We start from the raw sequence: 25872 nt of genomic DNA, 5'->3' as shown, positions 1-25872 counted from the left end.
ACCGGTCGTAGTCCGGTAATTACCGGCTAACGGGAACTCTGATGTATACATGTGTGATAGAATTATTTTTTAAAAAACATTTTACATGATAAAAATGGCTTTGAATGTATATTGTTGTGTTCATATTTAAGCAATAAATTGCAAGACAGTAAGTTCTGTAATTTACATAATTCATTTCTAATGTACTTTCTATATATTTCACAGATTACCAAGGGAAATTGAGTCATTCAGCAATTTCGTCTTCGACAGCTAATGCAGAGTAAGTTCATCAACTCAGTACTATTAGAAGTTTAAGTTGACATATAAATGTTTTTGTAACATGGTTTAGTTTCAAGAGGTTTAAAGATTGAATTCATTTGTGTTTTTTTCAGATTCCACTAGATGGGTGTGCAAAACATGTAGCTTTGAATCTAACAAAAGGACAGGATTGTTAAAGCACTACAGGCTAAAACATGTAAATGGTGGACGCTGCAACTCAGTCCCTTGTCTTTATACAGATTGCCCTTGTTCGTTTAAAACATTTAATGTTTTTATCACCTTGTTGTTTCAGATCAAAGAGGAGTTCCAAAGGATTACAACAATTCATCTCGAGCGAAACTTTTTGACCAAACTGGACTTTTACACCCCAAAACTGCAGGAGATATTTGGGACAAAAGGCGGAGTTGCAGGCACAAAAATAAGACCCCTGCTGGATTCACTCAGTCAGGTAAAGTGTAAAATTCATACAATTGCAATCGATCAATGTATGTTGGGCTCTTATTCACTGAGAAAAGATAATAATAATAATAATAATAATGTAATGATCTGGCCGGCCTGACCAAGACCCAAAGCCAGCAGGGCATCGACCCAACTGACCCTGGGTTTCATTCGGCACATCATAGGATGTTTTAAGTTAAATGTGTATCAACTCATTTGTATGCACAGCTTGATCCTGCTTTGCATCCTTGCACCTAGTTGGTGCCTTCTTTTGTAGCAGGTTCAATTGACCATTACGCAACATCTTTTGCTTTCTCTCTACAATAATGTACTTGTCTGTTTTAACAGCTACATGTAGAAGATAGACGAGATGCCATCATCCGCTGCTTGATGGAGTTCCTTGGAGAGTCTACAGAGGAACTCATCAAAGACTACCAGGTAAATGTTCTGATGATTGTTGTACATGGATATCTCTACAGGTTAGATACTCATGCCAGTATGTGGAAAAGGCATGTCCTTTTAATTAAGTTAACATTTAGATGAAATAAATTGGTATTTAATATATTTAAAATAAAAGCAAACATTTTACTTTATTCCATTCATTCTTTTTTTCATTCTTTCTCTAATGATCTTTTTTTACATTCTGATTCATAATTTGGTTTTCAGTAGAATTGAAGATGTGAGCCTTTAAACCCCCGATCCCACCTCATTTTCGCTAAACTGAATCCAGTACTATACTAGCTTTTACTTCCTGCTTGGAACAGAGCAGCTTTTTTAAACCAAGAAATAAAAGTGACTACAAATTCCCTACATGACTTACCCCGTCTTTATCTACAAAAGGAAAGGAACTATAACATCAATAGTTGGTTAAATACTAGGGCTGAACGATAATAAAAAAAAAATGTAATTGCAATTATTTTAACTGATATTGCAATTGCGATATCAGGAAATTATCATCATTATTCTCATTTTCATTGAAACATTTTTAAATGATCATGGTGTGATTTTTGCGAGGATTTGTAGCAAACAAAAAGGTTTTCCTTACATTTTTCCTTTTACAAATATCGCACCTGCTGCGATTTGAAAATTGTTGTAGGCAATATTGCAGTTTCGATAACATTTTGATTGGTAGTTCAGCCCTATTAAATGGCCACTTTAACCTAATGAATGACCTTTTGCATATTCAGTCACTTCAAAGAAAACATGTACAGTATAGTGTATCTCATCACCGATGCACATGTGTTGACAGGATGTGAGCAAAGAATTCGTCAGAGAGGACTACGCTGAGCACGTCATGAAAATAGTTGTCCTCCGTGGAAGTGCAGCACACGAAGGCCCTGCCGATGTGTCCATTATCATCGAGGGAAGTGAGGTTCTTGATGACTGCAGATGTGTGTCAAAGGCTTGCCTTCTGCTCACAGGCTTCATATATGCAATGAACTTAAGTTATCCACCGAAGATGAAATACACTTTTGAAGTATTTCAGAAGCTCTTTCTTGAGCTAAATGTCCTGAAGATGTCTCCAAAAGTCCATGCATTGTGCAACAAACTTGTAGCCTAAGTGTATACAAAGGTGTTTCTTCAACTTGCAGTTCAGAGGAAATACTTGGTAGTTATGGTGCCTAGCAACAGTGACCTTTTTCATATGTTTTGCCTGAGCCCACTTTGTACAACTACATGTTTTGTATATTGTTAAGATAATGTTTCAAAACCTTGTTGAGGGGGTTCTTGACACAGCACTTTTTAGTTTCCCCTGGAAACAGTTTCATTTGTTGTGCTTTGAGTATGTGCAGCTCAATGCTGCACATGTCAAATTGGTGAAAATGTTTTCTTCATTTGATTGTGTTTTGTATGTTTTCTTGAGTGCGTTGAATTCTCAGGGCCACTGTACAACTAGATATTGTGTAATTATTCTCTATAACACTAAACGCAAGGGATGTCAGGGATGAGTGATTGCACTTAGTTTTCTTGCAAAGTCATGTGCTGAATATGATATGAATGTGATTTTTTGGTTTTTTAGCTCAGAATTCTACCAGTGTTTCAAAACATAAAGTTCTGTTTTAAAGAGTACATTGTTTCATGTTTTTTATGCCCATATTTAACAGGGTATTGCTGTTAAAGGTAGAATACATATTATGTAAATATTACTTGTATATTTAAGTAAAAAATACTATGCAATAGTGGGTACAATTAAATAGAAGAAGTAATATTATGTAAATGTTACTTGTATATTTAAGTAAAAAATACTATGCAATAGTGAGTACAATTAAATAGAAGAAGAAATATTACTTTTATATTTAAGTAAAAAATACTATGCAATAGTGAGTACACTTAAATAGAAGAAGACATATTATGTAAATATTACTTGTATATTTAAGTAAAAAATACTATGCAATAGTGAGTACACTTAAATAAGAAAAACAGAATGCACAGTAAAGTTTACTTGTGTACCTGTAGTTAGAAACACTTCTGAACTGTAAGTAGAATTTACTTGAAATGTAGGTTGTTAAATTTACTTAGAATTTCTGCGTGGAATATTGTTACCGAGGTTTTTCTAAGTAAATGTCACTCCACTTTTTTTTCAGTGTAAGGGCGGTAACACGAGCAATTTGTCTAAACATTTATCAAAAGTGCACCACATCCAGACGGAAGAATGCACCGGGTTCGACTGTCTTTCTTGTAGCTCTGTATCCCCATCCACGAGTAACGTTTCCACGTCAGGTGTTATGTATGCTAGCAGCAACACAAAGAGTTAACTCAATGATACAAACATGGGGTAATGATTAGAGGAAACTGAGTTACTCTTTATTTTGTTAAAGTTTCAGCTATTCTGTTTACAGTTCTGTCATCAGATTATTTAATACGATTTGTTAAAACATTGTTGTTTCTTTTGATGTGAATATTATTTATTTAATTTAAATAAAAAGCAATGTTAATTTTGTAAACAATTTGTTAATTTAATAATATATGTTGGCGCAGCAGCCAGTACCAGCAAAGGTCTAGATAGCCTTGGACTAATACTACGGAGAAATAAAAGACGCCACACCAGAGATGGGGACTCGAGTCTGCGACTCGGACTCGAGTCGCACTTAAGTCGCACACACAGAGACTTCAGACTTGACTTGGACTCGTGACCAGAGATGGGTCGTTACTAAAAAAAAGTAATATATTACATATTACATATTACTTTAAAAAAAGTAATATATTACACTACTTCGTTACTATCTACATAAAGTAATTTGTTACTTTACTCGTTACTTTACTCGTTACTTTACTCGCAGGGCCGGCCCGCCCCTCCCTACAGGCAGATCACGCAGACTGCTAAAGTTTCAAATGTTCTCTTTAGTTCAGTTTCCATTGTCGCATAAGACTGATCCAGATAGCTCCTGAATGTTTTCCTATCTGACCATGGCAGTCCTCGGTCTCTTGCTATCTGACCGTGGCTGTCCTCTGTCTCCTGCTATCTGACCGTGGCTGTCCTCTGTCTCCTGCTATCTGACCGTGGCTGTCCTCTGTCTCCTGCTATCTGTATATTTTGCGCAGGTCTATCTCTGCTCACGCTGTTGCGTCAGCGTGTTCTCCTGCGTGTTGGCCATGTGTTGCACTGGAGCCAGACTTCAGCCGAGCACGTACGAACTGCGCATGCGTGAGTGGCAATAACTCTCCTTACCAGCAGGCAGCGGTAGTGTGTATTCGTCATTCAAAACAAGCAACAACCGGAAAACAGAGAAGAAGAACTACGTGTGTGTGATATAAATAAACAACAGCTATGTGCGTTAGCTTCACCTAGCATGTGTTCTTTGCAGGTGTTTGTTGAGGTTTGATTATGACTGATTTTAGAAAGTAACGAAGTAACGCCTGTCGGGGCAATGTTAGTAACTGTAGTGTGATTACTGGATTATAAAAGTAGCGCGTTACACTACTCCGTTACCGACAAAGTAATATTATTACAGTAACGCGTTACACCCAACTCTGCTCGTGACCAAAAGACTTCAGACTCGACTTGGACTCGTGTGTTGGGACTCCCTTCAATCATTGTGTTTTCTATTTTTGGCGTATTAAAGGTGGGGTAGGTACATTTGAGAGAAACCGGCTCGAGATCGCTAGAATTTGAAAATACACAACCGGAGATAATCTGCTAGAGGCTGCTACTTCCTTATAGAGCCCGCCTCCTCCAACACACACGAACGCGCACATGACCAATGAGGGCACGAGATCAGTTTGTGCCCAGATGGAAGGCTGACAGGCAGGTAGGCCATCCGGTTACTTTAGCCGGGCTCATTACGCAGACGTGCGCGCCTCTGTTACTACCTCGTAGTAACACAATGGCGACCGGCGGCACACCTGCGGCGTGTACCGCCTTGTAATTAGGTTCAACTACAAAACACTTCGAACAAAACGGCCGGCGGCACCAACAAAAGGAGCGCACACTGCAAAGTCTGCAATATCAAAATCAAGGATGCTGGCGCAACAACGTCGAATGTCATCAGGCACTTGAAAACTCACCCGGAGAGGTCAGTCACATTAACGCATATGGACGGTTAGCAAACATGTTTAGCTCAGCATCAGCTGTGTAATGTTAACTTAGCTTGCTACTAGCTTTGTAACTGAATATTTGAAAAGATGAGTGAATGTTTGCTTGTCACACTTGTTTGAGTTGAGTGGCGTTGACATCCAACTCTTGACATGGCATAAAAAAAGGTCGGTAACGTTAATCATTACGTTCCGCTGCCACCATCTACTGGCTAACGTTAAACGTAGAAAAATAAAATAGTTACATACATAAATACATCTGTGGGTTTATAGGCAGGTTACAGGTTTATTGTTGACCACGTACCACGTAAACCTGTAACGTTAATGTTACAGGTTTATCAGGTTACCATTACACTGGGTTTGAGTGAGAGGATAGAGGAATATGTTTATTAATAGTAGACTTAAAATATGTAATTAGAGATCCAGTGTAATTAAACAATACGGTTGATACAAAGACGTATTTGACGTATTTCTGATTCTGAATTGTTTTTGCTTATAAGTTGTTTGTATTTAGCTAAAGTGTGATGTTTTTCCTCATATTGCGTTGCAATAGCCTGTTTAAAGTGATCATATAACAAACAACTAATCAGTACTGATACTGTATGCTAATATATAGGAGTGATAATAAACACAGTACATGCTTTGAATTTCTTAGATATAGCTGTGCAGTATTCTTAACAGACTGGATAGCAGCAGACAATAGAAGGCTTATTACAACCAGAAGAGACATGAGACTTTTATTTTTTTAGGAGACTTGAGACTTGACTTGGACTTGCAAAAAAAGACTTGTGAACATCTCTGCGCCACACACTTCATTGTAGTTCACATGACACTGACTGAGGCTGCGGCCCCCCACGAGGACGAAAACGGCCTAAACGCATAGGATTAACGCAAACGCAATCGCAAACGGCTTCCGTCCACATGCAATAATTATCCGGATAGTGTCTGCCCACACGAGACCGCTCCGTTTAGCTCCAACCGCTGAGAGAAGCTGCAGTACATATGCAGGAGCCTCTACGTGGCGCTGTAACTTCCTCCACAAAAGCAGCGAAGAAGCAATGGTTGTCATGGTTGCCCTTCTGTTTATTCTCCGCGGTGGGGGCCGAGGGAACCGGGCAGAGTTTTTCGCCAGTCAGCGTGTATTAAAGTTGAAATCTTCCGGACAAAATTATAAAAGTGCCGGTCAAAGGTCTTCTTTGTTATTTATTGAGCTTTAAAACAAATGAATAACGACATCTATATAATATAATGATAAAATACACGGAGCCTCTCTTTTTCCTCCTTCTCTTCGGGACAGCGTCAGTGTCTGTCTCATGCAGCAGCTGATCCAGTAATGAGTGACCCGGCCAGACAGTAAAAAATAAACATATTTATAACTAGTTTAGGGAGTTTGAGAGGTAATTAAAATAGCTAAGGGGTGATGATCTGACTTGAAGTGTGTGTTTTGCTGCAGCGGGAGGAGCTGTAGGTGGGCAGAGCTGCGTGTCTCCGTCCTGTCAGATTAGACTTCACTCGCGAGAGAAAGATAAATAATATGAATTCAGGATGCAGTTTACTTTGACGTGGGGGTGAGCAGCAGAGGTGGGGAGAGGCGGGGCTATTGCCTCATCATTATTGCTGTAGATGTTGCACAAACAACTGTAGCATGGTCAATAGCGTCCGGAGCACGATAGCAACTCTGCGATCCGCCATTGTTGTTGTTGTTGGTGGCAAAACACTTCAGCACTGGCGCGGGGTAAGCGGAGGTGAGCAGAAGAGGTTGGGGAGAGGCGGGCTATTGCGCAATCACTATCAGTGATCTGAAAATGTCCGTATAGGGCGCACACACGGAGCTGTTTGACCCCCCAAGAGAGTGGAGTATGCATTTCTATCCACCTTGGGACCCGTTGTCGTTTCCTCAGTCGTTTTAGGTGCCATATTCGGTCGTCTCCTCGTGTGGCCGAAACGGTCTATATGACAACTAAACAGTAACGCAAACGACCAACTTCGTCCCTCGTGGGGCCGCAGCCTGAGTTCTCCGAGTGAGCCAGCAATGATCCCTTTATTAGAACCAGCTGTGTGATTGACAGATATGACGTCAGCATAAGAGCATTCAAGAGATGAATCGTTCACAACAGTTCAACACCCACACTTGATCTTATTCTGACAACCTTTAACATACATTTACACTTTTTTTTTTTCATTTTAACCTTCAACACCAAAAATGAAATACACAAACTTTTCAATCATGCCCTTTGTTACAGGCTTGGTTAACATATCAGCTACCATTTCTGTTGTTGGGCAGTATTCAATAATAATGTTTCCATCACTAACTGCAGATCGAACAAAATGATATTTGATATGATGTTTACACCTTTGACGACACACAGGATTATTTGATAGTGCAATTGCCCCCTTGGTTTGTCCTCAAAGATTGTCACTGGTGCATAATCATTTCCACTGTCCATTCCTTTTAATAATTGCACAAGATAAAAACGTTCCTGTGTAGCAGCTGCCCAATGCCATATATTCTGTTTCACATGTGGATAAAGCAACTGTAGGCTGTTTCTTAGATTTCCAGGAAATAACAGGTCCTGTCTGACATAGACTAAAACAGTACCCAGTTGTGCTCCGTCTGTCATCTTGATCTGTAACAAGATATAGTTTTGAATCACTTCTCTTGTAACACAACTCCTGGTCTACAGTTCCCTTCAAGTATCTCAACACATGTTTTGCTGTTACCATATGCTGTTCTTTTGGTTCGGATAAGTATTGAGACAACTTACTGACAATAAGACTTAGATCAGGGCTAGTACATGTCATCACATAAATCAAGCTTCTACCACTTCATGATACCTCTTTTGATCAACAGATTCACCTTCATTGTCAAATTGGTGTTTATACTCGCATGGAGTCGATCTTGCCTTGCAGTCAGACATGTCAAACCTTTGCAATATTTTCATGATGTACCTTTTCTGGTTCATCTTTATATCACCATCTGTCTGTGTGAAATCAATGCCTAGAAAGTTCTTAAGTTTGCCAAGATCTTTCATCTAAATGTGGCTCCCAAAATGTCTTTTACATTTTGGATTGTTTGACTGTTGCTTCCTGCAATGATAAAATCATCAACCCAGATTATCAAACTAATCCTTTCACCTTTAGATGTTAGTTTACTGTAAACACAATGGTCAGCCGGATTTTGAATAAAACCATTTTCACTTAGATAATCATGGAGCATTTTATTCCAATTCCGTCTCTGATTGTTTCAGACCATACAGTGACTTGTTAAGTTTACCAGACCAGTTTCTCCCCCCGTTTTTAACATCCATTTGATGCAATTCTAAATCATGTGTACTGCGATTTGCATTAGACTACGTACAGATGTCATTATTTTGCAGTTGGAGAAAAGGTTTCCTTATAATCAATACCAGACACTTGACTATAGCCTTTTGCTACATACCTGGCTTTGCATGTTTTAACTGGGTTCTCTTTCACTGTGTAAACCCATCTGCCCCCCACTGCATGTTTACCTTCTGGCAGTGTGGTCAGGGTAAATGTGTCATTTTCCATTAGTGAATCCATTTCCTCCTCCATAGCTTTAGCCCATAATTGAGAAGTTGGGGATGTCATAGCCTCCTTCAATGTTTGGGGCACATCACAAATAACTCTATAACAGTAATCAAGGGTTAGTTCTCCTTGGTCATCAGATTCGACTTTACACTCATAATCCTTCAAATATTGAGGAGGTTTTCTTTCCCTTTGTGGATAAGATGTCCTCTGGCTACTTTGGCCTTCACCTGTCTGAATGTTATCACAAATCTCAGTCTCATTTTCCTGTGACTCTTTTGGGATTACATTTGCCTTTCAATTTTGGTAGGTGGTTTACAGCTCTCCTCATACTGAAATCTTCATCATCAGTTTCCTGCTCTGATTGAGTCTAACTCTCAATGACACTCTTGGTGATGAATTTGACAAACAATTGCCAAGGTTTTGGCAGAAGCATGGTTTGTCGCTTTGGTGCCCCACACAGTATCCACTCAGACCAAGAACGCAACTTTGAGTCCACACTCTTTAAGGAATTATGTGAACTGTTGCATATCCATAAGTCCCGCACATCCCCATACCATCCACAGTCGGATGGGTTGATTGAGCGTTTTAATCGTACTCTTTTGTCTATGCTGGCCCTGTTTGTGGAAGATAATCAGTTAAACTGGGACACTCTTTTGCCTTATGTGATGTTGGCTTACCGCAGCAGTGTACATGCTAGTACCTCCTTCACTCCATATCAGGTCTTATTTGGACGAGAAATTGTCTTGCCTGTTGACATCATGCTAAATGTGGACAACCAAAGGTCATTTGCCTCAGTGAATGAGTATGTGTCTAAACTGAGGGAGACGTTGTCTACTGTAATAGAGGCAGTAAAGAAGCACCAGGCTAAGACATCAGAACGACAGAAAACATCCTATGACTTCAGGGCTAATTTCCAATATTATTCTGAGGGGGAATTGGTCTGGGTGCGGAATAAGGCTAAAAAGCGTGGGTTGTCTCCGAAATTGCAGAGGAGGTACAAGGGTCCATTTAGAGTGGTGGATAGGGTGACCGAAGTGCTGTATAGGCTTGTTTCAGTAGAGGGTGGTCCAGAGGGTGTTGTCCATTTCAATCGACTTAAGCCCTTTACCTCTTCTTTAACAGCACCATCACCTCCAGCTTCTGGGTCCAGAGTCGAGGGACAGATGAGTCCCCAAGCGGGGACCAGTCGGCGTCCTCGGGTCCAGTTCGGGGCCAGTTGGGTCCACTTTCGCCAGACCACCCTGGAGGCCCCGGCAGGAGGGAGGACACCACTAACAAGTCTGGAGGACCGGGAACCTGTGGGGAGGACCGGGACCCTGTGGGGGAGGACCAGAACCCTGTGGTTGAGGACAAGAACCCTGTGGTGGGGACAATGGACGAATTGTAGGAGCCTCGCAAGGAAACCTATCCGCAGAGGGACCAGCCTCTCTTTCCGGGGGCCTGCCTGGTCCCCCAGCGACGTAAGACGCGGTGGCTGTGTCTGAGTCTCCAAGGGAAGAGTCGGTAGCTCCGTCGACAGAGGGTGGACGTTCGGGCCGACAGCGTAAGCTACCGGTGTGGTCTCGAGATTACGAGATGGCACCGTAGTGACTCGAGGACGAGTCTTTTTGGACAAAAGGGGGGAAAGTGTGACGTGAATGCGCCTGCATGGGCACTGATTAACTGAACTGAAACAGGTGTGTTAATCAGACAGGAAAGACGTTAGAGTGTCAGGATCGGGAGGCCTGTTACCTCCTATAGATAGTCAGGGCTGGGGTTTTAGTGAGTGCGAGCCGCGATCCCTCCTTATGCACGGCGGTGCCCAAGCAACACGGACACCAGCTGTAGTGACTCAGTTCACGTCGTCCAGCGAAGCCGATCCCCGGGGAGTTGGACGGCGTCCCAACCGGGGGAGGGTCTCGCCAACTGGCGAGTTACTTATACCCATTTTATTGTTGTATGTCTGATTTTAGAAGTATTTTACAGTGTATGGAAGGAGAGCAGCAGAGAAGAGGCTACCACGAATTGGAGCTCTCGCCCTAAATTGTTGGTTGGGTCATTGCAGTGTGTGTGCTGTGTGTGTTTCATTTTGCCTAGTTGTGTGCCTCCGGCAGAGGGTGTTTGCATGCCGTGTTCTTGGTGTGGTGTGCCGCGTTAAACGCTAGTAAAACTAGCCCTGAAGTGTATTTAAAAGTGGACTCCACAGTCTAGTGGGGGTTTCTGGTGCCCCGTGGACACCATCTCCTCTTACCAATTAACTGTGTTGTTAAAAAAAGATTGCCCTATATTTTGTACAAAGCTGCCTCTATATTTATTGGAAGGTTCTGACAAAGTGGTAGTGTTTCCTGCCACACCTGAAGCGAATCCAACATATATTACAATATCATGAAAGTTACTGTGCTTATTAAGCTTTTTAAAACGTATGTGGTAAGTTGCCAAAGTGCTTTGTTTTGAACGTTCATCAGTATTATAATCAAAAAGAGAAATATGAACGTTAGTTTTTACTGAAATGATCAAATAAAGTCAACATTTCACTGAGCTGTGTGGGGTTTGTTCCACTTTTAAAAGATGTTTGAATGGTGATGTACACAGTGATAGATGTTAAAGACTAACGTTTATAATAAATACATTTGTATTGATTTTAAGATATTTTCATAGTTCATACAATCATACTGGGATCATTTTTTGTATTAATGTGGACCGGAGGGAGAGGGGGACGAGCATAAGTTTCACTTTCTTTTTTTATTTCAATTCCAACTTTGGTCATGAAGAATATGTTTCTCTGTTGTCCACGTTCATAAAGCATTTACAGCATCAGAGCACGGTGCAGAGTCTCTAGATGAGTTTACAGTAGTCCCTCGTTCTTATTACACATCCATGTTGTAGTCCGCTGTATCGAAAACTGTAGTTTCCCGACAGCAGCAGACGCACACAATGACGTCCGCTGGCGCATCATAAACACGTCGGATAGTGAAAGTGCATTCGGATTCTCTAAAGTACCGCAGTCTCTTCTCCTAAATACTTTTGAATTCTCCTATCCACTATCCCTTAACCCCGTGACGTTTCACTCAGAGGTCAAGGAATAGGAGATAGGGTTAGAACTTAGGAGCTGATTTTTAAACTATCCGAACGCAACCGAGATCTCTCTCTCCCCCGTCTGTGTGCGAGGGGGCGGGGCAGTTTACACACACGCGGCTGCTCCATGCAGCAACACACGGAGGAGATGGCGGAGAGAAGCGCTCCGAGGTGTGGTTAAATGTTACCCGTCTTGAGGTGGACAATGCTCCTTGCCAAGAGTGTTTAGCATGTACACTGAAAAAAAGGACTTTTTGGCTTTGTAAATATTACTTTGATTATATGTTTAAATTCTACAATACATTACTATTTCAGTAATTTTACTCAAAATGTCTCCTTTTATTTAATGTGTTACTTGTGTTTCTAAGTAATTTTGAATCTTCATTTTCATAAGTGAATTTTAACAATAGCACTAAGTAAATATTACCTAAATTATTGTATTACTGTACAACCTGTTAAAGCTATTGAAATGTACATGGGAAATGCGAGTTAACTGTGGGTGACGTCAGGGGAGAGTATTTCCCGCGCACATTGTCCCCGCAGTCAAGCACGGACAGTCCACTCAGAAGGTTGACATTTGAGTGGAACTTGAAGACTGCTTGGTCGACCATTTCATTTGAATATTCATCGAGGTGGAGACATGTGAGTATGTTTATGTGCTTGGTTAACTTGTTACATTCCTATTAGCTTGTCAGCTGAAGTCAGTATTTGGTTATTAAAAATGTAGGCCAAGTTAGCTAACATTAGCCGACAGAATAGCTGGCTAACTAGCTCGTTATCGTGCTAGCAAACTTAGCCCGGTTTCATGCAAGTTGCCACATCAGATGTAATATATATTTTTTTAAGGCTTATTTGAAACTTCAGAGTTGTCGACTCCGACAACATTCGCCGTTTATAATGGAAACTATGGCACTGGCGCACTTCTTACAAATTTGAATAGTTTTTTATTTCGGGAGAGGGGGTCGTGTTCATGGCTCCAGCTCAACAAAAGAAATACTCAACAGTATGTGCGACGCTACGTGATGCGGTCAGTTTCACTGCAGCCTAGAGAAGGACAAAGTGGTCAAGGAATATTATATTTGCAATGAAATATGAACAGCGCGATTTAAAATGTGAGTGTGTTTGCCTCCATGGATTCACTGTTGGCGCTTTTCCAGTGCAGCACGTAGCGCAGTTTGGTTTGTCCCGGCCCGTAACAACATACTGATACCGGTTAGTAAAAAATGAATTAATGCTTTGACAAGTCTGTGGTTTGTACTCGTTTCACTTTTGTCTAGTTTCTGAACAGATCTGAGGAGCTGTGAGCTCTGAGACTCCGTTTACACGAGAGCTACTGTCAGCGCTACTGCTAACGCTACTGCTACTGACCATTCTACAGATGTTAGTACACCATCTACAGCTCGACCGTGCTACCGATGTTAGTGAACAATCTACAGCTCCTCTACCACAACCACCAGCAACAAGTGGACATGGAGAATTACATGAACTACTACATGTTGCTAAATCCACCGCGGGGCATAAACAGAAGGGCAACCATGCTCCGGGTCTTCTTCACTGTTTTTGGTATATTTTGTGGTGGCAGCAGCGCCACTTACAGGCCTGGCATATGTACTACAGCGGGTCGAGCGGTCTCGTCTGAACAGACACGTTAAATTAAACAAATGCGTGTGAACGGAAGACTTTTTAGAAAACGCGTACTGTGCATAAACGCAAACGTTCCCGTGTAGAGGCAGGTCTGTCATTGTATTGAACGGTTGTATTTTGGATAAAAGTATTATTACGTTATTATTACTTTGCGTATTGATTAGCCTTGAATGCAGTGATACGTTGTATGTGAGTTCCTGTTAGAATATTTTTTCGCCGGTCAACATGTCCGTTAAAGTTTAAATCTTCCAGACAAAATGAGTGCCGGTCAAAGGTCTTCTTTGTTATTTATTGAGCTTTAAAACAAATTGAAATGATTCGATATTAAACAAACTAATTATAGTAGATTAACTACATTATTCAAAAGTGAACAGTAATTTACAATAACACGGGAATAATAAACGGAGCGCTCTCCCTCTTCTGACAGCCCGCCAGTATCATGCAGCTCGAGGATCAGTAATGAGTGACCCCACAGTAAAACTAAACACATCTATAACTATTTTAGGTAGTTTGAGAGGTAATTAAAATAGCTACGTATAATATTGTAACCTAAAGTGTGTGTTTTGTTCCGCTCACCGCTGCAGGTGATCATACAGAGCTGCGTGTCGACTCATCAGCAGCAGCTGATCTCTCTCCCGTCAGATTAGACTTCACTCCGTGTATGTCCATATCGATCAGATGCAGCTAGTTCTAGCTAATGATAGGACTACCTGCTTATTAAAAGACCTAAACAATAAGCGTCGCTATGCAACCGGGTGAGGCCGCAAAGTATAGCGTAGCATTATGCATTTGTTTACATGCCCACCGGAACCCCGAGGCATTACCAACAGATCAACGCACAATCAACCCATCCAGGACATCTCTTTCTCCACATTACGTGTTAGACGTTAGAGTTGACTATTCTTGTCTGTCACATACTCTTCTTGTCTGTCACATAAATGGTGCAAGTTGCGCAACTGATGTGGTATTGCGCTAAGCGGAAATAATTTTGAACGGACACTTTGACCGGAGAGATTTAGATTTGCCGGTCTTCAGCACATTTTACCGGTCGTAGTCCGGTAATTACCGGCTAACGGGAACTCTGATGTATACATGTGTGATAGAATTATTTTTAAATAACATTTTACATGATAAAAATGGCTTGAATGTATATTGTTGTGTTCATATTTAAGCAATAAATTGCAAGACAGTAAGTTCTGTATTTACATAATTCATTTCTAATGTACTTTCTATATATTTCACAGGTTACCAAGGGAAATTGAGTCATTCAGCAATTTCGTCTTCGACAGCTAATGCAGAGTAAGTTCATCAACTCAGTACTATTAGAAGTTTAAGTTGACATATAAATGTTTTTGTAACATGGTTTAGTTTCAAGAGGTTTAAAGATTGAATTCATTTGTGTTTTTTTCAGATTCCACTAGATGGGTGTGCAAAACATGTAGCTTTGAATCTAACAAAAGGACAGGATTGTTAAAGCACTACAGGCTAAAACATGTAAATGGTGGACGCTGCAACTCAGTCCCTTGTCTTTATACAGATTGCCCTTGTTCGTTTAAACATTTAATGTTTTTATCACCTTGTTGTTTCAGATCAAAGAGGAGTTCCAAAGGATTACAACAATTCATCTCGAGCGAACCTTTTTGACCAAACTGGACTTTTACACCCCAAAACGGCAGGAGATATTTGGGACAAAAGGCGGAGTTGCAGGCACAAAAATAAGACCCCTGCTGGATTCACTCAGTCAGGTAAAGTGTAAAATTCATACAATTGCAATCGATCAATGTATGTTGGGCTCTTATTCACTGAGAAAAGATATAATAATAATAATAATAATGTAATGATCTGGCCGGCCTGACCAAGACCCAAAGCCAGCAGGGCATCTACCCAACTGACCCTGGGTTTCATTTGGCACATCATAGGATGTTTTAAGTTAAATGTGTATCAACTCATTTGTATGCACAGCTTGATCCTGCTTTGCATCCTTGCACCTAGTTGGTGCCTTTTTGTAGCAGGTTCAATTGACCATTACGCAACATCTTTTGCTTTCTCTCTACAATAATGTACTTGTCTGTTTTTAACAGCTACATGTAGAAGATAGACGAGATGCCATCATCCGCTGCTTGATGGAGTTCCTTGGAGAGTCTACAGAGGAACTCATCAAAGACTACCAGGTAAATGTTCTGATGATTGTTGTACATGGATATCTCTACAGGTTAGATACTCATGCCAGTATGTGGAAAAGGCATGTCCTTTTAATTAAGTTAACATTTAGATGAAATAAATTGGTATTTAATATATTTAAAATAAAAGCAAACATTTTACTTTATTCCATTCATTCTTTTTTTCATTCTTTCTCTAATGATCTTTTTTTACATTCTGATTCATAATTTGGTTTTCAGTAGAATTGAAGATGTGAGCCTTTAAAACCCCCGATCCCACCTCATTTTCGCTAAACTGAATCCAGTACTATACTAGCTTTTACTTCCTGCTTGGAACAGAGCAGCTTTTTTTAAACCAAGAAATAAAAGTGACTACAAATTCCCTACATGACTTACCCCCGTCTTATCTACAAAAGGAAGGAACTATAACATCAATAGTTGGTTAAATACTAGGGCTGAACGATAATAAAAAAAAAATGTATTGCAATTATTTTAACTGATATTGCAATTGCGATATCAGGAAATTATCATCATTATTCTCATTTTCCATTGAAACATTTTTAAATGATCATGGTGTGATTTTTGCGAGGATTTGTAGCAAACAAAAGGTTTTCCTTACATTTTTCCTTTTACAAATATCGCACCTGCTGCGATTTGAAAATTGTTGTAGGCAATATTGCAGTTTCGATAACATTTGATTGGTAGTTCAGCCCTATTAAATGGCCACTTTAACCTAATGAATGACCTTTTGCATATTCAGTCACTTCAAAGAAAACATGTACAGTATAGTGTATCTCATCACCGATGCACATGTTTTGACAGGATGTGAGCAAAGAATTCGTCAGAGAGGACTACGCTGAGCACGTCATGAAAATAGTTGTCCTCCGTGGAAGTGCAGCACACGAAGGCCCTGCCGATGTTGTCCATTATCATCGAGGGGAAGTGAGGTTCTTGATGACTGCAGATGTGTGTCAAAGGCTTGCCTTCTGCTCACAGGCTTCATATATGCAATGAACTTAAGTTATCCACCGAAGATGAAATACACTTTTGAAGTATTTCAGAAGCTCTTTCTTGAGCTAAATGTCCTGAAGATGTCTCCAAAGTCCATGCATTGTGCAACAAACTTGTAGCCTAAGTGTATACAAAGGTGTTTTTCTTCAACTTGCAGTTCAGAGGAAATACTTGGTAGTTATGGTGCCTAGCAACAGTGACCTTTTTCATATGTTTTGCCTGAGCCCACTTTGTACAACTACATGTTTTGTATATTGTTAAGATAATGTTCAAAACCTTGTGAGGGGGTTCTTGACACAGCACTTTTTAGTTTCCCCTGGAAACAGTTTCATTTGTTGTGCTTTGAGTATGTGCAGCTCAATGCTGCACATGTCAAATTGGTGAAAATGTTTTCTTCATTTGATTGTGTTTTGTATGTTTTCTTGAGGTGCGTTGAATTCTCAGGGCCACTGTACAACTAGATATTGTGTAATTATTCTCTATAACACTAAACGCAAGGGATGTCAGGGATGAGTGATTGCACTTAGTTTTCTTGCAAAGTCATGTGCTGAATATGATATGAATGTGATTTTTTGGTTTTTTAGCTCAGAATTCTACCAGTGTTTCAAAACATAAAGTTCTGTTTTAAAGAGTACATTGTTTCATGTTTTTTATGCCCATATTTAACAGGGTATTGCTGTTAAAGGTAGAATACATATTATGTAAATATTACTTGTATATTTAAGTAAAAAATACTATGCAATAGTGGGTACAATTAATAGAAGAAGTAATATTATGTAAATGTTACTTGTATATTAAGTAAAAATACTATGCAATAGTGAGTACAATTAAATAGAAGAAGAAAATATTACTTTTATATTTAAGTAAAAAATACTATGCAATAGTGAGTACACTTAAATAGAAGAAGACATATTATGTAAATATTACTTGTATATTTAAGTAAAAAATACTATGCAATAGTGAGTACACTTAAATAAGAAAACAGAATGCACAGTAAAGTTACTTGTGTACCTGTAGTTAGAAACACTTCTGAACTGTAAGAGAATTTACTTGAAATGTAGGTTGTTAAATTTACTTAGAATTTCTGCGTGGAATATTGTTACCGAGGGTTTTTCTAAGTAAATGTCACTCCACTTTTTTTTCAGTGTAAGGGCGGTAACACGAGCAATTTGTCTAAACATTTATCAAAGTGCACCACATCCAGACGGAAGAATGCACCGGGTTCGACTGTCTTTCTTGTAGCTCTGTATCCCCATCCACGAGTAACGTTTCCACGTCAGGTGTTATGTATGCTAGCAGCAACACAAAGAGTTAACTCAATGATACAAACATGGGGTAATGATTAGAGGAAACTGAGTTACTCTTTATTTTGTTAAAGTTTCAGCTATTCTGTTTACAGTTCTGTCATCAGATTATTTAATACGATTTGTTAAAACATTGTTGTTTCTTTTGATGTGAAATATTATTTATTTAATTTAAATAAAAAGCAATGTTAATTTTGTAAACAATTTGTTAATTTAATAATATATGTTGGCGCAGCAGCCAGTACCAGCAAAGGTCTAGATAGCCTTGGACTAATACTACGGAGAAATAAAAGACGCCACACCAGAGATGGGGACTCGAGTCTGCGACTCGGACTCGAGTCGCACTTAAGTCGCACACACAGAGACTTCAGACTTGACTTGGACTCGTGACCAGAGATGGGGTCGTTACTAAAAAAAAGTAATATATTACATATTACATATTACTTTAAAAAAAAGTAATATATTACACTACTTCGTTACTATCTACATAAAGTAATTTGTTACTTTACTCGTTACTTTACTCGTTACTTTACTCGCAGGGCCGGCCCGCCCCTCCCTACAGGCAGATCACGCAGACTGCTAAAGTTTCAAATGTTCTCTTTAGTTCAGTTTCCATTGTCGCATAAGACTGATCCAGATAGCTCCTGAATGTTTTCCTATCTGACCATGGCAGTCCTCTGTCTCTTGCTATCTGACCGTGGCTGTCCTCTGTCTCCTGCTATCTGACCGTGGCTGTCCTCTGTCTCCTGCTATCTGACCGTGGCTGTCCTCTGTCTCCTGCTATCTGTATATTTTGCGCAGTCTATCTCTGCTCACGCTGTTGCGTCAGCGTGTTCTCCTGCGTGTTGGCCATGTGTTGCACTGGAGCCAGACTTCAGCCGAGCACGTACGAACTGCGCATGCGTGAGTGGCAATAACTCTCCTTACCAGCAGGCAGCGGTAGTGTGTATTCGTCATTCAAAACAAGCAACAACCGGAAAACAGAGAAGAAGAACTACGTGTGTGTGATATAAATAAACAACAGCTATGTGCGTTAGCTTCACCTAGCATGTGTTCTTTGCAGGTGTTTGTTGAGGTTTGATTATGACTGATTTTAGAAAGTAACGAAGTAACGCCTGTCGGGGCAATGTTAGTAACTGTAGTGTGATTACTGGATTATAAAAGTAGCGCGTTACACTACTCCGTTACCGACAAAGTAATATTATTACAGTAACGCGTTACACCCAACTCTGCTCGTGACCAAAAGACTTCAGACTCGACTTGGACTCGTGTGTTGGGACTCCCTTCAATCATTGTGTTTTCTATTTTTGGCGTATTAAAGGTGGGGTAGGTACATTTGAGAGAAACCGGCTCGAGATCGCTAGAATTTGAAAATACACAACCGGAGATAATCTGCTAGAGGCTGCTACTTCCTTATAGAGCCCGCCTCCTCCAACACACACGAACGCGCACATGACCAATGAGGGCACGAGATCAGTTTGTGCCCAGATGGAAGGCTGACAGGCAGGTAGGCCATCCGGTTACTTTAGCCGGGCTCATTACGCAGACGTGCGCGCCTCTGTTACTACCTCGTAGTAACACAATGGCGACCGGCGGCACACCTGCGGCTGTACCGCTTGTAATTAGGTTCAACTACAAACACTTCGAACAAAACGCCGGCGGCACCAACAAAAGGAGCGCACACTGCAAAGTCTGCAATATCAAAATCAAGGATGCTGGCGCAACAACGTCGAATGTCATCAGGCACTTGAAAACTCACCCGGAGAGGTCAGTCACATTAACGCATATGGACGGTTAGCAAACATGTTTAGCTCAGCATCAGCTGTGTAATGTTAACTTAGCTTGCTACTAGCTTTGTAACTGAATATTTGAAAAGATGAGTGAATGTTTGCTTGTCACACTTGTTTGAGTTGAGTGGCGTTGACATCCAACTCTTGACATGGCATAAAAAAAGGTCGGTAACGTTAATCATTACGTTCCGCTGCCACCATCTACTGGCTAACGTTAAACGTAGAAAAATAAATAGTTACATACATAAATACATCTGTGGGTTTATAGGCAGGTTACAGGTTTATTGTTGACCACGTACCACGTAAACCTGTAACGTTAATGTTACAGGTTTATCAGGTTACCATTACACTGGGTTTGAGTGAGAGGATAGAGGAATATGTTTATTAATAGTAGACTTAAAATATGTAATTAGAGATCCAGTGTAATTAAACAATACGGTTGATACAAAGACGTATTTGACGTATTTCTGATTCTGAATTGTTTTGCTTATAAGTTGTTTGTATTTAGCTAAAGTGTGATGTTTTTCCTCATATTGCGTTGCAATAGCCTGTTTAAAGTGATCATATAACAAACAACTAATCAGTACTGATACTGTATGCTAATATATAGGAGTGATAATAACACAGTACATGCTTTGAATTTCTTAGATATAGCTGTGCAGTATTCTTAACAGACTGGATAGCAGCAGACAATAGAAGGCTTATTACAACCAGAAGAGACATGAGACTTTTATTTTTTTAGAGACTTGAGACTTGACTTGGACTTGCAAAAAAAGACTTGTGAACATCTCTGCGCCACACACTTCATTGTAGTTCACATGACACTGACTGAGGCTGCGGCCCCACGAGGACGAAAACGGCTAAACGCATAGGATTAACGCAAACGCAATCGCAAACGGCTTCCGTCCACATGCAATAATTATCCGGATAGTGTCTGCCCACACGAGACCGCTCCGTTTAGCTCCAACCGCTGGAGAAGCTGCAGTACATATGCAGGAGCCTCTACGTGGCGCTGTAACTTCCTCCACAAAAGCAGCGAAGAAGCATGGTTGTCATGGTTGCCCTTCTGTTTATTCTCCGCGGTGGGGGCCGAGGGAACCGGGCAGAGTTTTTCGCCAGTCAGCGTGTATTAAAGTTGAAATCTTCCGGACAAAATTATAAAAGTGCCGGTCAAAGGTCTTCTTTGTTATTTATTGAGCTTTAAAACAAATGAATAACGACTCTATATAATATAATGATAAAATACACGGAGCCTCTCTTTTTCCTCCTTCTCTTCGGACAGCGTCAGTGTCTGTCTCATGCAGCAGCTGATCCAGTAATGAGTGACCCGGCCGACAGTAAAAAATAAACATATTTATAACTAGTTTAGGGAGTTTGAGAGGTAATTAAAATAGCTAAGGGTGATGATCTGACTTGAAGTGTGTGTTTTGCTGCAGCGGGAGGAGCTGTAGGTGGGCAGAGCTGCGTGTCTCCGTCCTGTCAGATTAGACTTCACTCGCGAGAGAAAGATAAATAATCTGAATTCAGGATGCAGTTTACTTTGACGTGGGGGTGAGCAGCAGAGGTGGGGAGAGGCGGGGCTATTGCCTCATCATTATTGCTGTAGATGTTGCACAAACAACTGTAGCATGGTCAATAGCGTCCGGAGCACGATAGCAACTCTGCGATCCGCCATTGTTGTTGTTGTTGGTGGCAAAACACTTCAGCACTGGCGCGGGGTAAGCGGAGGTGAGCAGAAGAGGTGGGGAGAGGCGGGGCTATTGCGCAATCACTATCAGTGATCTGAAAATGTCCGTATAGGGCGCACACACGGAGCTGTTTGACCCCCCAGAGAGTGGAGTATGCATTTCTATCCACCTTGGGACCCGTTGTCGTTTCCTCAGTCGTTTAGTGCCATATTCGGTCGTCCTCGTGTGGCCGAACGGTCTATATGACACTAAACAGTAACGCAAACGACCAACTTCGTCCTCGTGGGGCCGCAGCCTGAGTTCTCCGAGTGAGCCAGCAATGATCCCTTTATTAGAACCAGCTGTGTGATTGACAGATATGACGTCAGCATAAGAGCATTCAAGAGATGAATCGTTCACAACAGTTCAACACCCACACTTGATCTTATTCTGACAACCTTTAACATACATTTACACTTTTTTTTTTCATTTTAACCTTCAACACCAAAAATGAAATACACAAACTTTTCAATCATGCCCTTTGTTACAGGCTTGGTTAACATATCAGCTACCATTTCTGTTGTTGGGCAGTATTCAATAATAATGTTTCCATCACTAACTGCAGATCGAACAAAATGATATTTGATATGATGTTTACACCTTTGACGACACACAGGATTATTTGATAGTGCAATTGCCCCTTGGTTGTCCTCAAAGATTGTCACTGGTGCATAATCATTTCCACTGTCCATTCCTTTTAATAATTGCACAAGATAAAAACGTTCCTGTGTAGCAGCTGCCAATGCCATATATTCTGTTTCACATGTGGATAAAGCAACTGTAGGCTGTTTCTTAGATTTCCAGGAAATAACAGGTCCTGTCTGACATAGACTAAAACAGTACCCAGTTGTGCTCCGTCTGTCATCTTGATCTGTAACAAGATATAGTTTTGAATCACTTCTCTTGTAACACAACTCCTGGTCTACAGTTCCCTTCAAGTATCTCAACACATGTTTTGCTGTTACCATATGCTGTTCTTTTGGTTCGGATAAGTATTGAGACAACTTACTGACAATAAGACTTAGATCAGGGCTAGTACATGTCATCACATAAATCAAGCTTCTACCACTTCATGATACCTCTTTTGATCAACAGATTCACCTTCATTGTCAAATTGGTGTTTATACTCGCATGGAGTCGATCTTGCCTTGCAGTCAGACATGTCAAACCTTTGCAATATTTTCATGATGTACCTTTTCTGGTTCATCTTTATATCACCATCTGTCTGTGTGAAATCAATGCCTAGAAAGTTCTTAAGTTTGCCAAGATCTTTCATCTTAAATGTGGCTCCCAAAATGTCTTTTACATTTTGGATTGTTTGACTGTTGCTTCCTGCAATGATAAAATCATCAACCCAGATTATCAAAATAATCCTTTCACCTTTAGATGTTAGTTTACTGTAAACACAATGGTCAGCCGGATTTTGAATAAAACCATTTTCACTTAGATAATCATGGAGCATTTTATTCCAATTCCGTCCTGATTGTTTCAGACCATACAGTGACTTGTTAAGTTTACAGACCAGTTTCTCCCCCCGTTTTAACATCCATTTGATGCAATTCTAAATCATGTTGTACTGCGATTTGCATTAGACTACGTACAGATGTCATATTTGCAGTTGGAGAAAAGGTTTCCTTATAATCAATACCAGACACTTGACTATAGCCTTTTGCTACATACCTGGCTTTGCATGTTTTAACTGGGTTCTCTTTCACTGTGTAAACCCATCTGCCCCCCACTGCATGTTTACCTTCTGGCAGTGTGGTCAGGGTAAATGTGTCATTTTCCATTAGTGAATCCATTTCCTCCTCCATAGCTTTAGCCCATAATTGAGAAGTTGGGGATGTCATAGCCTCCTTCAATGTTTGGGGCACATCACAAATAACTCTATAACAGTAATCAAGGGTTAGTTCTCCTTGGTCATCAGATTCGACTTTACACTCATAATCCTTCAAATATTGAGGAGGTTTTCTTTCCCTTTGTGGATAAGATGTCCTCTGGCTACTTTGGCCTTCACCTGTCTGAATGTTATCACAAATCTCAGTCTCATTTTCCTGTGACTCTTTTGGGATTACATTTGCCTTTTCAATTTTTGGTAGGTGGTTTACAGCTCTCCTCATACTGAAATCTTCATCATCAGTTTCCTGCTCTGATTGAGTCTAACTCTCAATGACACTCTTGGTGATGAATTTGACCAACCTATTTTTGAGTACTTTTCCTGTGTCAGGATAAAACACCAAATAAGCAGGGCTGTTCTTATCATAGCCTACAAAAATACCCTTTTCAGATCTTGAATCCAACCTTTTCTTGTTTTGCTTGTAAGCATAGCATGGTGACCCAAATGTTCTCATTTTTGAAAGGTTAGGCTTCTTTCCTGTCAACATGTAGTATGGAGTTTGTCCTACACGTTTGTTGTAACACCTATTTCGAATGACAGCAGCAGTCATAACTGCATATGTCCACAACTCTTTTGGTAGGTTACTCTCAATTAGCATGCATCTTGCCATTTCAAACAATGTTCTCCAATTTCTCTCAGCTGTCCCATTTTGATGGGGTGAATAAGGAGCTGAGGTCTCATGTCTGATGGCATTTCTACTTAGCAATGACTGAAATTGACCAGAAGTATACTCAGTACCATTATCAGATCTAATGCATTTGATTTTTCCATAAGGTGAAACGTCAGCAATGTACTTCTCAGTAGCCTTGACTGTGTCACTCTTAGATTTAAAAAAATAAACAAAAACTGCTCCTGAATAGTCATCAGTAAATGCTAATGTGTATCTGAACCCATCTTTAGCTGTAGGATCTATAGGTACAGACACATCTGTGTGTACAAGCTGCAGTGCAGCCTTTGCCCTTTCATCTGGCTCTCTGCTCCTGCTCTGAGCAAATTTCCCTTTTGTGCACACTTCACATGTCAAATTAGATGTATCAGTTTTGCCTTTAATTGTCATACCCTCTGTGACTTTTTGCAATTTCAACACATCTTCGTAGTTACAGTGACCTAGAATTTCGTGCCATGTTTTGATATCATAACACCCATGACATTCATCAACATTTTCATCATTAACTGTGTTTAAATAAAACAATCTATCATACACCTTAATATCAAATGTCGTACCGTTCTCGTGAATGAGCTTGTTCTGTCCTTCTTTGAATACGACCGTGGCTCCATTGGTCGTCGCTGCTTTGACCGAGAACATGTCTTGGGGAAAGGATGGGACGTACAGGGGTAGTGGTGGTCTAATGGATAGTGAGGTGGGCTGCAGATCGGAAGGTTCTGAGTTCAAATCCCGCCTGGAACACCACCACTAGTGTGCCCTTGAGTAAGGCACTTAGCCCTCAGTTACTCCAGGGAGAATGTCCCTGTAATTGGTAATTGTAAGTCGCTTTGGATAAAAGCGTCAGCTAAATGAAATGTAATGTAATGTACAGCGCCCCCGTCAGCATCGTCTCCACCTCTCGACCCGTATTGTCTTTCTGCCAAACTTTGGCTGCACCTCTCTTCAGCGCTATGCCAGAGGCCCTCACTCCATCAGCCAACTCCAGGACATGTTTTCGTAGCTCGAAACTCTCGTCAAAGTCTTTGAATTTGTTCATGTCAGTCACTATGTGCGATGTAGCACCGGTGTCGACCATAAGCCCTCTTTGCTTTAGTCCATCGCCCGGGTCGCTGTCCACCTGTCGTTCGCGGGCCTTGAAGGCCCGCGAACGTGTGTGGTGGTGGTCGTGGTGTGGTCGTGGTGTGTGGTGGTGGTCGTGGTGGTCGTGGTCCTCTTCATCCATGGCCTGTTTTACGTTGTCTCGTCGTCCTCTCCGCCTGCAGTTTGCATCTCTGTGCGTGGAACTCCTGCAAAAACGGCACCACTGTCTCTGTTGTTCCCCGTGACCAGCAGCCGTGCACTCGCGGGCCCTGTGACCCTTCTGGACGCAAGTATAACAGGTCAGCAGCTTCATACTTTGATCACGCTGTCATCAACTGAGCTCCCACTGAACTTCTCAGTGCTCTCGTAGCTCCTCAGCTTGGTCTTGAACTCTCGGCGAAGGTGATCTTCTCATCACTTTGTTTAGTGTGGATAGAAAACGACTTAAATGACGCTGGCAGCCCCTTCAGAATCATAGCTATCAATAAACCGTCACTCAAAATCTCTTCTGAATTCCTCAGTGCTGTGATAGCAGTCTCTGCTCGTATAATATAGTCTGTGATGCTTTCATTAGCATATTTCTGGAGAGACGTAAGCTCTGTATACAAGCTGATCACACGCGGTTTTCCTGTACCTGCGTAGTGATCGCTCAGAAACTTCAACGCCTCATGACCAGAGACAAACTTGTATCGTCCAACAATTGAATACGTTCAGCGTAGACTTCTTTATTTTTATCAGCGTCTTCTGCGGCTCTTACAGCG

General features: G+C 40.8%; 1 protein-coding gene and 1 long non-coding RNA gene across 2 annotated transcripts; both read left to right on the top strand.

Annotated features, from left to right (window-relative positions):
* The first annotated feature begins 206 nt into the window (after positions 1–206).
* On the top strand, positions 207–10165 carry LOC117467459 (uncharacterized). The gene is made up of 7 exons (XM_071207171.1): positions 207–259; positions 372–454; positions 551–706; positions 1045–1134; positions 1946–2063; positions 8749–8758; positions 9901–10165. Exons 1-7 carry the CDS (start codon positions 253–255, stop codon positions 10163–10165), a joined length of 729 nt encoding a protein of 242 aa, XP_071063272.1. The 5' UTR covers positions 207–252.
* Positions 10166–12226: 2061 nt separating this feature from the next.
* On the top strand, positions 12227–15107 carry LOC117467368 (uncharacterized). Its single transcript, XR_004554378.2, has 4 exons — positions 12227–12474; positions 14721–14775; positions 14888–14970; positions 15066–15107. It is a non-coding gene; the product is annotated as an uncharacterized lncRNA (long non-coding RNA).
* Positions 15108–25872: the final 10765 nt, after the last annotated feature.

This window comes from Pseudochaenichthys georgianus, chromosome 22 (genome assembly GCF_902827115.2).
Source record: "Pseudochaenichthys georgianus chromosome 22, fPseGeo1.2, whole genome shotgun sequence".
NCBI classification, from domain to species: domain Eukaryota; kingdom Metazoa; phylum Chordata; class Actinopteri; order Perciformes; family Channichthyidae; genus Pseudochaenichthys; species Pseudochaenichthys georgianus.
This window is presented reverse-complemented; position numbering and strand designations above follow the sequence as displayed.